At 38.1% G+C, this 15,675-nt stretch overlaps 1 protein-coding gene across 1 annotated transcript; it reads left to right on the top strand.

The window, feature by feature from the left end:
- The first annotated feature begins 115 nt into the window (after nucleotides 1–115).
- Nucleotides 116–14,879, top strand: LOC110853963 (lysine-specific histone demethylase 1A). Its single transcript, XM_022102341.2, has 17 exons — nucleotides 116–637; nucleotides 1,506–1,556; nucleotides 1,626–1,751; nucleotides 1,991–2,124; nucleotides 2,336–2,497; nucleotides 3,136–3,429; nucleotides 4,088–4,230; nucleotides 4,300–4,390; nucleotides 4,457–4,597; nucleotides 4,668–4,741; nucleotides 6,682–6,830; nucleotides 9,646–9,804; nucleotides 9,881–10,032; nucleotides 11,418–11,541; nucleotides 13,580–13,737; nucleotides 13,806–14,007; nucleotides 14,091–14,879. The coding sequence occupies exons 1-17, from the start codon at nucleotides 256–258 to the stop codon at nucleotides 14,309–14,311; spliced, it is 2,763 nt and encodes a 920-aa protein (XP_021958033.1). The 5' UTR covers nucleotides 116–255; the 3' UTR covers nucleotides 14,312–14,879.
- Nucleotides 14,880–15,675: the final 796 nt, after the last annotated feature.

Genomic DNA, 15,675 nt, shown 5'->3' with positions numbered 1-15,675 from the left:
TTCTTACTTTTGGTCTTTTTTCGGGTATGAATCAACTAAGCCTGTGCCGACAATAAGTGCAAGTTTCAGAGTGGAGCATCAGCGGGGTGATGAGAAAACCTCTTGCAAGTGGGAATCTAAATAAAACAACAATAAACCCGTTAAAAAATAATAAACATATTCGGCGTTACTCAAACACAATTTAACAAATATTAAAACATTAGAACACTTCACATAAACCATCAAATCTAAATCTACCTCAATAATTATCCAAAGATGAGCCAAAATAGGAACCTTTTCGACCAAGATCGCAGCAAAACTAGAAGAAGAGGACGTCAAATAATAAATAACGAGAATAATCCCAACCCCAATAAAACACCTTCACCTGAATCATCCGTTATAATTCTTAGCGACCCCGAGGACAATGGAACTAACAACCACTTCACACCCCCACGACGACGACATCACGTTCATCATGAACGTTGTCCCAGCAGTAGTAGTGAAAGTAGCAGTGGAGTTAGTTTCATACCGCAAAGTCAAGCGTCGTCCAAGCCCATTTCTAAGCTGTCCATTATGTCCCCAATTGTCAACGTCAAGAAAGAAAAATTCTTCACAGGATCAGGAAGGGTATTGAGAGAGAGGAAAGTTTCCGATGATGGTATGACAAATTATTGCATAATGAAATCTTCCCTTTATTGTAGGGAAAATGTAATGCAAAATGCATGAGAAATTTAATATCATACACTCTTAGAAATCCAGTATAATAATACCAGGCGGTATTCATATATGACTCTACCAACGTGGTATTGATAAATAATACCGTGTAGTAATAACCCGATATTAAAGTTTTACAATATTGGTATCAAATTTTTACGGACCGGTATAATTTTAATACCAAGCGGTAGCAACTTTAATACCGAGAAATCAATACCCGCGTGACTATACCGGATTTCTGACAGTAATATTTAATATCTGACCCCGATAAGGGCACAAATCTACCACACAATAAATACCATGTCCTCAGAATTCGCATGCTGTCTCCTTCAAACTAGAACAGAATAGAATGTTATAAAGGGACCGTACATATTGGTAATGCATGTGATCCATTGAAAGGGTACCAAATTATTATTATGCATGCTTTATGTACGGTCCCTAACTTGCAACCTTAATATTTAAGATCACTTCGATGAAAAGTCCCTTAACGTTTATACATTGAACGAACCACTGAATTGGCCTGAATTGGGCATATCGATAATGTTAACTTGATGAAATGATATCAACGATTGCACATGGATATGAGTGTAGTTGAGTCATTTTAAAAATATTAAAAATCTACACCACTACTAGGGTTTTTCTGGGGGACCACAAATTTTATCAAATATATGTGGAAATTGATATCCAATAATGATTTGAAATATCACTGGGGAATTAACATAAGAGTGAAAAATTCTGATTTGATTACATAAAAAATTGCTTCGAAGTCACCCATACTGATCTGATATGAATTTGTGTTCTTATTCCACCAGATGATCTGGATGAAGATGAAGACGCCCCCCTTGACGAAGACGACATCGATGGTGAATGCTTATAGATGATGTTTTGGGGTTATAGTTTATCAATTGCTTTATTAATATGCTACCCAACAGATGGCTTGTTTATCTTACGCGAAGACAATGAGGATATTGGGACTCCACCAGCTTTAGACGACGAAGAATTGGAAAGTGACGTGGGATGGAAATTTGACGACGAGTCAGAACAAGATGACCCAAAAGGTATTATAAGGAACAAATATATTAATTGTGAGTGTACGTTAAAAATAAGAGCAGATAAGGGCAGGCAAAGTACAGGATAAGGTACCATGAAGATACTCAAATTATGATTCAATATGTAACTCATTATCAAATCAGCTTAAAAATCCTTTTCCCCTTAAATAATGCATGCAGGAAGGCATGTGTTATATTTGTTGTAAATCCAAATGGCTTTGATATCGAGGTGTTATTTTTAATTGCAGGCCTTGAAGGTGCTGCGTTTCAAAGTCGGTTTCCATTTGACCGGCTATCGACGGCGGAAGCTATGGCTTTCTACGATATTGCCCAAGCTCCAATCCAGACTCAAAAGATGTATTTACACCTCCGAAATAGAACGGTAAGGAAAGATTTAATTACCTGTTGCTCTTATCGATCCTGGCAGTTATCCACTTGAAATTTGCTTGAGCTTCCTGTTCCCACACCCACACGGTCTATACTGTAACAGCAACACGAGTGATAAAGTGTCAAATATGCTTGTGAAATGACTTCAATTATTGCATGTAGTTGTAGGAATGTTATAATGATCATGCTTACTTATTCTTTTACAGCTGCAATGTTGGCTACAAAATCCTAGGAAGGAATTAACTTTTAGAACTTTGTGGGACGGACTTGAATCTCCATATAACTCGGATCAGTTACTTGCTGCCCGGGTGTATATATTTTTGAACCGACACGGATACATCAATTTTGGAATTTTTGAAACAGTATCTGTAAGTGAAATTCAAAATAATATGCCGGGTCACACCATGAGTTCTTTCTTTAAAAAAACCTATAGCGCAGTCTGCTTGCACTCTGCACAGTGCACTGTCAACTAGTGTCAACTGTGCAGACATTCATGTAGCCCGTGAGGCAGAATGAGAAAACAGTCAGATGTGTCAATTTGAATAGATTTTTAGATCACGAATGTGATACCCGTTTTGACTTGCGACACCCCGGTGACCGTTGCATGAGGTCAAAGGTCACAAATGTCGAAAATACGCCAGACCAATTTTAACAGATTTTCCACGGACAAAAAATAATCTGATATTCCTATGACACGCTGGTTTCATCCCTTGTTTACAAACGTTGTAACAGTTGATTAATTTAAAGTAATGCATACGTCTTTCTTTTTCATCGTCTTCGGGTTTGGCCGGGCTTGAATTGTTTCCGCGTATGGAGGTATAAACCTTGATATTTACATCTTTTTTATATTTTTCTGCGATTTCTGCGTTTTTTTAAGTTTAGGGACTTATTTGTGCGACTGCTGCGTAGTCAGATTTTTCGATACTTTTTGTGATACATATTTTTTTCACACATACTCTGCGATACACTTTATACTAAGATTTAATAAAGAAAATCTTTTTTATAGCCTCCTGTAAAACCTACAGGCAGAAAAGTGGTTGTAATCGGAGCAGGAGTGTCTGGGCTGGCGGCTGCAAGACAACTGAAACGCTTTGGTCTGGATGTCACAGTTGTAGAATCTCGAGATCGTGTTGGAGGTCGTGTCGTTACCTTCAGGAAAGCTCAATATATAGCAGACTTGGGGGCCATGGTAGTAACGGGGCTTGGAGGAAACCCATTATCAATCCTATCGAAACAAATAAAAATGGATCTCCATAAAATTAAGCAAAAGTGTCCCTTGTATGAAGCGGATGGTGAAACAGTAAGTGAATTACAGTTAATCGGTCCATTGTGAACACAAAGTAAGGAACATTATTACCGCAACTTCCAACCTGATTTTCTAAGCTGAATGAAGTGATAAATTTTTCGGATTTCATGTGCTTCACGTAAAGTCCGTTCACAATAAATCCGGATTTTAATAACTTTCAAATTTCATTAAAACCGTTTCGCCCCCGCTAATGGTTTAAATTTCAAGTTCAGAAATTTTAATAAAAAATTACTTGTTTTATTAATTGCAAACTCATTAGTTAACAATGTTATAAAAATGCGTGGTAGTTTTTAAATAGATTTGATTAAACTTTTTCCTGGTGAGAGCGTTCTCAAAATTTAAGTTACAAATATATTGCCACGTTGAATTGCAGTTTTTGATCTTAAAAATGGCAATCATTTTGGCCACATTGACCCAGTGTAAATGAGGTCATTTGGCAAGATGCTGAATTTTTAGCTTTGGTAGCAAATGATGCGTTTCAATGATGTAACATACGCCATGAGGAATTATCTCTTATGTAGTCATTGTCTCAGCTTGACACACTTCTTGCTATGTAGCAGGACTAATTGGTACAAGGGGGGATCAGTCTGGTGATCAATACCAAATAACCTGTGCAGTTGATAAAATATCTTGAATTTATTACATTGCATAGGTTCCCAAAGAAAAAGATGAAAAAATCGAAATGGAGTTTAACCGCCTTCTCGAAGCATCAAGCTATATATCCCACCACCTGGACTTCAATTATGTTAATGGGAAAGCAGTGTCTCTGGGTCAAGCGTTAGAATGGGTTATCAAGTTCGTTTTTCTAATACACCAATAAATGTAGTGTACAGTTAAATATCAGAATTTGTTTTATATGTACAGGTTACAAGAAAAGCGTGTGAAGGAACAGCAATTGACTTATTATAGTAAAGTTCAAAACTTACTGGATACTCAAAAAGAACTAGTGACAAAGGTTGTAATACGAAAAAGTCATGTAAATATTGTCTTGTTTTTTATCCAACTTCTCACTTGATAATAGATGCTTCTACAAAAACGAGCTATTGAAAATCTGAAAAACTCCCTTAGTGAAATTAAATCCAAAGTAGGCAATAGGAGACGCGACGCAACCCAAGAATTTGCTCAGCTAGCAACTGACAATGATCTCAAAGAGCTAGTCGAGGTAAAAAAACTGAGAAGGTCAATGTGACATAATTGACTATACCAATGAGACTATTATTTTGAATTTGTAGAAATACGACGTATTTGAGAACGACCTGAAAGACACTGAAGACAAACTTCTCGTATTAGAGTCAGATCCACCACCGTAAGAATCTGTTATTTATGATTATTGAGATTATTCCCATATCAAAGTATAATACGATGGGTATTCCATATTTAAATGGCCTCGACTTGAAGGGGGGTGATTTTCCCTCACTTTTTTAGTTGGTGTGAAAGATATGTTTATCTCAGGTTTAATTGCTTACAAATTTACGGTCAAGGTCGAGGTCGTCAGATGTGACCAAAAACGGCGAGACAAACCAAATCGCTAAAATTGAGCACAGGTTTCCTACGTAGATTTAAACCTTCAAGGGGGGAGTAAACCTGGGTTCATTGTTATGGCCCTGATAGTAAGCCAGTGAGCATTATAGTGGAAGCATCCGCCCAAGTGCAAAAACAGCTTTCAAGGTATGGCAACCGTTTTCTGGGGCTCCAAAGGAGTCCTGCTCGTGGACCTTTTGGCTACGAACACGATGCAAAATTGCAAAGCTGGAGTGCGGAGTGGTGAAATGATCCCCTGGTGCTTATTATACCGCAATTTTGAAAAATCAAGCCCACCCATTGTAGAGAAAAGATGAGGACAAAAATCGCGTCGCTTAGTCGACAACTTTTCAGTTCAAAACCCAAAGTTTCGAAGGGTGTCATTTTAATCCAAAAGATGACATAATTATTTCATCCCCCTTACAGTCCACACCTTTCAACATTAAAAAAACCTCTGGCGGAGGAAATTTCGACTGAGAAAGCAAGGTTTTTGTCTTTTTTCTAAAACCATTCGTAAAACCGGGATAGAATCCTTGAAATTCAATCGGACCAAGTGTGTTGACCTCGCAGAAGATTATAATGAATAGTGATAAGTACCCCAAATTTATTGCCCCTTCAAGGCGAATCCACGTGAATATGGAACACCCCTCGTAGATGTTATTATCAGCTTAATATCGGATACGAAGATTGTTTATCGTATTTTAACAGCAAATGTGTTTCAAGTATTTTAAATTTAAAATTCATAGAAAGCTGTTTGCCTCATATTTGATACTAGGGCTGTTTGCCTCATATTTGATACTAGGGCTGTTTGCCTCATATTTGATACTAGGGCTGTTTGCCTCATATTTGATACTAGGGCTGTTTGCCTCATATTTGATACTAGGGCTGTTTGCCTCATATTTGATACTAGGGCTGTTTGCCTCATATTTGATACTAGGTTGATTGATAGCAAGTATATTTTACTTGTAATTATATTGTACTCGCATCGATAAACACTTGAGCACTGAACAGTGCAGTGGCCGCAGAAGATAATTTGACCTTGGATGTATATAAGATTAGTGCATATAGCGCCTACGGTACTTGAGAAAACTTTCTTTGCTTATTTTCAAGCTCGAGAAATTAAAAAAAAATATAGCATTTGAAGAAAATGTTAATGTTGGGTACGATGAAACAATAATCTGGGATATATACGATAAAAAGTAATTTGTGAAAATCGAAATCTAGCTGATAGTTGCAAAATAAATTGCATATTTGAATGGCAATAGTTATAAATTTAATCAATTATCTTGAAATTGGATTGAGACGGCAACATTTTACCCTATTGCCATACGATTTTTGAATTATTAGCTCGCTATGCGTAGCAAGAGAGCTATTGAATTCCTGTTGTCCGTCTTTTATGCTAATTCAACAGGAACATGTCCATTTTTAGGAAATTACATCAAGATTATGTATTTTGTCCGCTTATTCTGCACCATTGGTGCAAAGTTTTATCTACTAACTTATTCTGTCACTCAAGTATTACAGGGCGAGCTACTTCTAACGTTACAACGGTTTACTCTTTTATTGTTCGTATAAGGTCGATGTTTTTGGACTTCGGTGGGAACAAGTGCACTGCATGTCCCACGGAAAAATGTCCTTATGGACTTTGTCCCTGTGTCCCCATGCTTCCGAAGCCACTGCAACCAAGCGTTTAACCATGTAAATCTCATTCTCATGTTTGTTTAGCGATGTTTATCTCTCACCAAGAGATCGTCAAATTTTGGATTGGCATTTTGCGAATCTGGAGTTTGCTAACGCTGCGCCTCTGTCTAATTTGTCCTTGAAAAACTGGGACCAGGATGACGATTTCGAGTTCACTGGAAAACATCTCACAAGTAAGCAACTTGTTTCTACGCCCCGATTTTGTCAAAATTATGCCCACAAATTGTGGGTTTAAATGTTGGTACTGCAATTTTGTTAAGCAAGTCTGTTTGGCTTAGTGGATACGGGGTATGCCTGTCCCTACGCAGTCCCACGATCGATTCCACTAGCCGGGAAGCTATTTGTTAATCTTTTACTTTGACCCCTTTGTTCAAGCGACAAATTCCAATTACAAATTACATTTTTAGAATAAATTGGACTACAATTACCAATCTGTAATTGGAATTTGTAACTATCGATTAGTAATTTGTCCAGATCTGCGGAGTACTCACGGGGTGAGGTGGTTATCGCCGGACTAATTTTAAATTGTTCACACTCAGAAATAAGTGAACCCGTATTTTTGCGTTCTCATGAATGGGCATTTTTAACAAACGAACAAAATTCCAGCCAAAATCCGAATTTTAAAAAACGCTGTAACTTTTCGAATTTTAACCCGATTTCAAAAATTAAACCCAATTTTTAAATGGCATGAAAATGTTAATTTTTTAAATAAAATAACCTATCAGTACAGCTTTGCTTAGCCCGAACCAGGAATGATTAGTAAACCCATGTTTGTCAGTAGTTTTCTATGAAATTATGTGCTACTATTTTGCACTAATTCTTCCATCAATCCTTCGTATTACTACGCTCCAAATTCTAAAAAATATTTACTATCCCTTCCCTTGACTATTTCCTAGTTGAGGTTGTCTCTATAGCCCCCTGGTTAATTTTTGTTCATATTTAACTTCATGTTATTTCGTGAAAAAGCAGTATGGATCTCTGGTCCAAATTTCAGCTTTCTATGTTAATTTCTGAAAATCGGTGGGGATCACCCCATAGGGTCCCTCTAGATGAAAATTTTACCGATTTCACTTCATATTCTTCCATTAGGGGCCTTTAGCAGCCTCTATACCAAATTTCAGCTCGATTGGATGATTTTGAAAAATCGGTATGGGTCACCCCCTCGGGTACCTCCGGTTGAAAAATTTTCCAATTTCACTTCATATTCTTTCATTAGAAGCCATTAGCAACCTTTGCACCAATTTTGCAATTTGAGCTTTCTATGACGATTTTGAAATTTTGGTGCATAATACCCCACCCACTCCGATGACCCCCACCGGTCAACCACTGGACCAATGTCACCCATCTTCGAACTCGTTTCCTAACTTTGTCCAATATGGTAAAAATTTCAAGTCAATCGGTCAACTCGTTCGAGAGTTATCGAAAGACAGACGGACAGACAGACAGACAGACGGACATGACAATTACATAAGCCCTGGTTCGGGCTAAAAATGAATTTTTATAATCTCAGGGAACTAATTCTGATAAAAAATTATGTTTAATTTTTGACATCGGATTAAATTCGAAAAGTTTTAAAAAATCCGGATTTTGGCTGAATTTTTTTCGAAAATTCCGCCACGGGCGTAAAAATGCCCATTCAGGAAAACGCAAAAATACGGAAAAAAATACGCAAAAATTCCACTTATTTTTGAGCGTGAACAATTTAAAATTAGTCCGGTCCATATCGGCGATAACCACCTCAAACCTCCCCATTGTGAGTAGTACTAAAGGGCGCTTTGCCTGCTATTGATTAGGATTAATTGATTAAGCGTGAAGGATTTTATTTGAATTTCAGCCCGCAATGGGCACGCGTTTTTGGCGGGCAGAAATTCCATTACACTTAATTATTTTCAGCACAATAGTGACGAATTTGTCGTTGAATTACCACGGAACGGTTTTTCGTATCGGGTCAAAATTTTTAGTACAGTTTTTGGGGACCTTGATAAGCCCTGGCTGTTTGGCTTGAGGGTTAGAACCGGTGGCTTTCAGCACTCGGAAGGTCTATGGTTCGATCCCTCATAGCTCGGCAGCTGGGGCAGCCCTCCCTGTATTTTAGCTGGACACTCAATAGAGTGGACTGAGCATACTACCTTTCCTCCCGTCCAAAGGGGCATACAGTAATATTGAATAGGCAGTGGCATGAAATACCAATATCTAACTGGAAGGGGAAACAAAACTCTATGGGGAAATAATCCTTATGCTATATGAGTTGCCGGTCGTACGACCCACGAGAAACTTCCTTATGCAAGTAGCCATCTATACAATCAGTCATCCATGAGGCAGTGGTGGGTAGAGGATGGGCGGAGTGGGACTGGCCCCGTGAGTGCATATGGGGATTTATACCTGAGCAACTGGATAGCCACTGTCATACGGTGTAAAGTAAGAGGATATGCAATAGATCTAATGGATGATCTCAACAGTGGGCTCCTCCGATAGGAGTCCTCCTCCCAAAATACATACATACATACATGGGGACCTTGATAGGTGGGAGGACACCACGACCCAACATTGCACCCAAAACCATAAACTTGTTGCAAAACTTCTCCTTACGGGGGAAGCACCAATTTGCGTGAATTTGTTTCGGCATTTGTCGCGTAATAAGCTCTTCGACCCCAATTAGTAACTTGTAGAGAAATTAGTGCTTCGTCAAATGTCGCCAAAAATTCATTCTTATTCCTTGGAAAGATTTTTTATGACTGTCTCAACTTCTGGGAGTGTTGGGGGAGGTATTTTTGAAAGCAGTGAGTTGGTTTTTTGCACAACACCAGCCTAGGATAACATGCTCGTCTGTTAAAAATTTTGACCCGCTACGACAAACCGTTCCGGGGTTATTCAACGACAAATTCGTCACCAGCAGGACAAGCGCCCTTTAGTATGTAGTGGTCTGCAAAATATGTAGACTTGATTATCATCGAAAAGTTGTTAAATATTTTTCCTTCCTCAAAACAGTTCGAAACGGATATTCCAGTGTTCCTGTTGCTCTATCCGACGGTATTGAAATAAAGTTTAACAGAGCTGTCCGCGAAATTATAACCAACGGTCCCCGAGGAGTTCAAATTGTTACAACAGAGGCTAGTGGGGAATCACTGGATAAGACAATTTACAATGGTCAGTATTTATTACCTATTGAATACCATGTAAAATGATGTTTCATTCTAGTTTAAAAAGTTTGTTGCTTTTTCAGCGGACACTGTTCTTTGTACATTACCACTTGGGGTACTGCGCCATTCAATTGACTTCTTCAATGGAGTTGTTGTTCCATCGAGCCAAATAAATTTCAAACAGATTTGCGCACATAATGTAGTACAATTTACACCTCCGCTACCTGGTTGGAAGGTATGTAAATGATCGGGTAAATCGTCGTTGGGTAACTCGTAGGCGGGTAAGGTGGTAGTTGGACAAGTCGCAGTCGGATAACTCGAGGGAGTGAAGAGTGTCGTAGAAGGACATTCTCGTCGAATCCAGTTTTATGGGCTTAGTTTACACTACACAGATTTAGTAAGGTTGATAAATAGCGACAACTGGAAAAAAGCAGAGAAATGAAGACAAAATCTATATTATAAGCTGGAAATGTTTGTCGGCAACGGAAGTGAAATTGGAGAAAGTGATTTGCATATCAACTGCGTTGTAGCAAGCGGTTGGAAAGTCGATAAGTTATCGCTCTGCTGGGAGGAGGGGGAGGGTATGCTCTTTGATATATGGTCATCGATGTTGGGAGAGTGGGTGGGTTGGGTATGCCGGGAATTAACATGGAAATTTTCCTTTTGAAATTGGTTACACCTCCAGTGTTGGGTGTGACCAAATGGAAGTCAAAACAACCATCGGCTGCTTTGACCTCCATTAGCGACAGAGGATTTCAGCTTATAATACAATTGAAATATTTAATAAAATTTAATAAATATTTATTATGGTTGACTACATAACAACTACTTACACGAACTTATACTTGTATTAAAAAGTTACTAAACAGTTTGTTAGCAATTCACTATTTGTAATCTGCACCGTAGTTTCAAATATAAAAGATTTCATTAAACTTCTTTCCTCGTGGGAGGGTTCCCAAAATTGAAGCAACATTTCCACGCTGAACTGCAATACTGAGTCGTTGAATGAGAAAAGTTGTGGAGCGTGGCTCTCCAGTTGCAGTAGCAATTCGTTGTCCAATGTCATTGATGAAAGATATCCCCCCATACACCAGTAGTCTCAATTGCAACAGGCGTAAAAATGAAACGGTCCAAGAGAAAGGCTTGAAGTTTTTTTGTTCTTTTTATCTCTGCGTTTCTGGTAGCGCAATGTGTTCGGAAGATAACTAGGGGCGAAAGTGTCCACGCAAGTAAAACCCCACGTTAGGGACTTTCCTCTTGACCACGGATATTTAATTGGTTGAAGTTTTGCAAAATTCCATTCCATTGTCATGAAAATCAAATAAGCTCTTGCCCGGCGGGAGACGGGCTTATACGCTAGTAAAATATAAACGTAATTGGCACACTCTTGAGAAAACTACATCAAGTAAAGGAAGAATTATCGAACGCGGAGTATTATTTTCTAGATTTTCAACCAAACATTGTTCTTCAACTTGTCCTCTTCATTTACTTGTCCGTCAACGAGTTGTTCTTCCATCGACTTGTCCGCTACCAAATGTTGACGACGATTTACCAACAATCCAAATGATCATATGTTTAATTGATAAGATGATTGTTGTATCTTACCATACTGTTTGCTAGACTGAGGCCGTCAATCGATTAGGATTCGGAAATTTAAACAAGGTTGTCCTGTGCTTCGATAGTATCTTCTGGGACCCGAGTTGTAACTTATTTGGGCACGTTGGGTCAACGACGGCTTCTCGAGGTAATTTTAATCTTTAGCCCGAGTCAGGGCTTATGGAACCGTCATGTCCGTCCGTATGTCTGGCACGATATATGGTTCAGCCAAAACGGCTGAACCGATTGACTTGAAATTTTTACCATATTCATATTAGAAAAAGTTTGTAATCGAGTTTGAAGATGGGAAATCTGTCAAGTGATTGACCGGTGGGGGTAGTGGGTATTATGCACCAAAATTTCAAAATTGTAGTAGAAAGCTGAAAATTGGTACAGAGTTTGCTAATGGCTCCTAATGGAAGAAGACGAATTCAGATTCGAAAAATTTTCATCCTCAGTGACCCTATGGGGCGATCTATACTGATTTTTTTAATTATCGAGCTTAAATTTGGTAGAGAGGTTGCTTATGGGTCTTAATGGAAGAACAAGAAGTGAAATTGGTAAAATTTTTATCTAGAGCTATTGTATCTATGAGGTGTCCCATACCGATTTTTAGAAATTCCTGTAAAAACATGAAATTTGCACGTTGAATGAATATGAAGTTAAAACTGAGCAAAGTGCAGCCACGGGGATCCTGGAGAGTGACCCGTACCGTGTTTAAAAGATATTTTCAGCTGAAATTTGGTATAGAGGCTAAAAGCCACTTCTGGATAGCACATATAGCTTTGGAAGTGTTCAAGTTCTAAAGAAACCCCACTGGTCCTGGTAGTTGAGGGAAAAGATTTGAAAATACTTGTAAAATTTGCTCATATCTAACAAACATTTAACCCACGACCACGGAGTTGGTAATATGTGACTGTCTCCATGAAAAGGGACCTTATTAAGTAGCGTCAGCTACTTATTGTGATCGTTTTGTCCGTCCGTCCGTCTGTCCGTCCGTCCGTAAGCAGGATATCTCCAGAACGAGTCAACATAATCAAACCCCGTTTTCGCCATTTTGCTTCTAATTTTTAGTTCTCGGTCGAGTTCGAAATTGGGGTCAATCGGACCACACCCCACAGCGCCAGGGGTGTGGTCCAAATTAAATTTAACTTTAATTTTCATATGGGGTGTCATTTTAAAGGAAATTTCACCACGAATTCAATGGAAATAAAATTTGTGACCTTAACGACGAGGTCAAAGGTCAAAAAATACATAACTGTCATATGGGGTATCATTTTGAAGGAAATTTGACTGCGATTTCAAGGACGTTAATATTTTTGACCTTATGACCTTGAGGACGAGGTCAAAGGTCAAAAAATTCATAACTGTCATAAGGGGAGTCATTTTAAAGGAAATTTGACTGTGATTTCAAGGATGTTAATATTTTTGACCTCATGACCGTTAGGACGAGGTCATATACGGGGTCATAAAGGAAACTTGAATCGGTCTGACGCTACTTATTTACATTCGTTTGGAGGGTTTATTCATACTTCGCTCATTTTCTACAAACGGCAAAATACCAAAGCAGAAAGCTTTCAGCGAAACCCATTTCGTCAAATATCTGAATTGGCGAAATAAACATTAATGTTAAACATTCCACCTCAAGTTTAAAACTTAAGGTTGTGCAGGCTTGCTTTAGCTTATAAAAATACAAAATTTGCGCCTTGACCTTTTTCAGGACCTTAACGTGACCTAGACACTTAACCTCGGGGGATAAACCTCAAATTTAAACGTATGGTCATTCAAGCCTGTATTGGCCTATGCAAATCTAATATTTGCGCCATATGAGCTACAATATTAAATTTTAAAACATTGTTCTAAATTTAATCCGTATGAAAATTTTTGCCAAAAGGTCGTTTTGCCATATTGTCGATGCAGCACTTTGAATTTAAATAATTTACTTGTAGTTGACAGATTGAGCTGATATAAATGGTAAATTAAAGCCTGAGGCAAGAACTTTCCTAACAAATTAAAGTCGCTAAACTAGATATTTGGTGAATAAGGTCCCTTTTCATGTAGACAGTCACATATTATGTCGGTCAATTCAGAAAAAATAGAAGTGGGCTCTGACTCGGAGTAAATGGAGTCTATGTAGGTTTTATAACTCAAATGTCAGCGTCTTAACTCTGTTTAGTTTTTATTAGGTGAATTATTCTTGTTTTGGAATTTGTACCGAGCTCCTGTACTACTAGCATTAGTGGCTGGCGACGCTGCTGCTGTCATGGAAGAAGTTTCAGATGATGTTGTAGTTGGACGTTGTCTTGCGGTCCTGAAAGCTATTTTTGGGGGAATCGTGCCACAGGTTGTGTTTAAAATGTAAATTTCCTACAGCACCTCGCTCATTTAAGTTGTTTCTTATGTATTACCTAGCCCAGAGAATTCATAGTTACTCGATGGAAGAATGATCCGTGGTCAAAAGGGTCCTATTCATTTGTGGCAGTAGGAGCAAGTGGTAACGATTACGACTTGCTTGCTGCCCCCGTGTCCCCTGCAAACTCAAAATCTCCTGGGGAAGCTGTTATCAATGATGCTCTTAAACCTAAAGATGAACCTCATCGACTTTATTTTGCAGGTATGCATGTTGTATGCGATCATCATGCGTATGTTAACACTTTGCAGTTATTCCTTTCTAATAATAAATTTGTCTGTATTCAGGGGAGCACACCATTCGCAACTACCCGGCTACTGTACACGGAGCGTTATTAAGTGGTCTGCGAGAAGCTGGACGAATAGCTGATGAAGTACTCGGACGTCCATACGATCCGGATAATGCTTCGAAGCTATTACCTTCTTTAATGAAAACGCCTTCTACATATTCATATCCTAGTCACGTCCCTCCTTGCGACTCACAAGCACCTCAATTCTCAAGTTCATAATATACTTTGGTTTTGGTATCTGTGTTGTTATAAATAGTTTTAATTGTGATAATTAAGTAACTAAATGTTTTGTAATGTGTTAAAATTTATGTTGATTAGGTTAATCAATAAGATTGTTTAATATGTGATAGCAATATTGTAATGTATTGTGCCTTCAGAGTTTAAGGTCAGAAGTTGTGAACGCCAGATTTTGATGCCCTTTGGACATGTTGCTGGGCTCTGACGATGGGGGTGAGGTCCCCCAGGGTATGCTCTCAGATTTTTGTTAAACTAGTGTCAATTGATGAAATTTGCAAATGGCATTACCTGCCAATGCTCAGGTTTGGCAGAGATATTCGCATACGAAGAGGAGAAAAAACTGTTTCAAAATGCGCTTTGGAATCCAAAGATAGGAAGATCAGGGTTGACAAGCTGAGATCATTTTCTCTCTATAGAAGAGAGCTCCTTTAAATTGACAAACTAAGGCATTCTTTGATTTTAATCTATTGCAAGTCAATAGAATTTGACGAATAATGTATTAAATATAATACAATTGACTGAATATACTGTTTTTATTTCATTTTATTTATACCCCGTTTGAGTATAATTTATTTCACATGCTTGCAGGTCAAAACTTATATTTGTTAATAATTATGGCATTATAACTCATTTTTTCATATTTGTGAAATTTTATAAAAACATTTAAATCCTTTAAATCTTCGTCATTTATAATGCAGATTATTCAAAAATTTCTCAATCTTACCAAAGTAAAATGTGCCACGTACATATTTACGAGTGTATGTACGTACATTGAGATTTTATATTTGCCTTGTTGAGTGGTCATACGTGCGTTTATGTTAGTAAAGTTTAGATTACATTAGACGACGTGGATGGTTTATTAGAAGAAATGATAATGACGATGATGAGGCTGATGATAATGACTTGATGATTATGATGATGATGATGATGCTTGTTGAGAGTTGGAGAAGGCAGGAGAAAATTCTAAATCTCACTCGTCGACTGGACATGTTGTGCGTGGTTGTTAAATTCTGAATTGGATGAGATGAGAGGTTTTTACATTTGATGAAAAAGCGCATTATAAATTCATTGCAACACTGCGCTAACAAGAATCACGTCAACATGAAAAGTTGATCGTTTCGTTGGCATTATGACCGGTCAGTAAAAATTTGGCATGGACTCTTGTAAATTCTGACCAGATTTTTGGTTTGGTCAGCCAGACACGAACTACTTTATATGAGAAACAACTTCTTCATGCATATGTCTTTAGGGATGCGCACAATTTTTACATTACATAAATATTAATTGGGTGATTGAAAATCCAGCCCCCTTGTAGCCGTCCGTTTATACCCGTATCGTTTATTTTG

Source organism: Folsomia candida, unplaced genomic scaffold (assembly GCF_002217175.1).
Source record: "Folsomia candida strain VU population unplaced genomic scaffold, ASM221717v1 Fcan01_Sc009, whole genome shotgun sequence".
NCBI classification, from domain to species: Eukaryota; Metazoa; Arthropoda; class Collembola; order Entomobryomorpha; family Isotomidae; genus Folsomia; species Folsomia candida.
This window is presented reverse-complemented; position numbering and strand designations above follow the sequence as displayed.

What these genes read in the sequence shown, in the direction of transcription:
- LOC110853963 (XM_022102341.2), top strand. Translation starts at nt 256, where the DNA reads ATGAGCCAAAATAGGAACCTTTTCGACCAAGATCGCAGCAAAACTAGA. An exon ending in TGACGAAGACGACATCGATG is followed by an intron (nt 1,557 to 1,625) that starts GTGAATGCTTAT and finishes GCTACCCAACAG; the next exon opens with ATGGCTTGTTTATCTTACGC. An exon ending in TCATCGACTTTATTTTGCAG is followed by an intron (nt 14,008 to 14,090) that starts GTATGCATGTTG and finishes GTCTGTATTCAG; the next exon opens with GGGAGCACACCATTCGCAAC.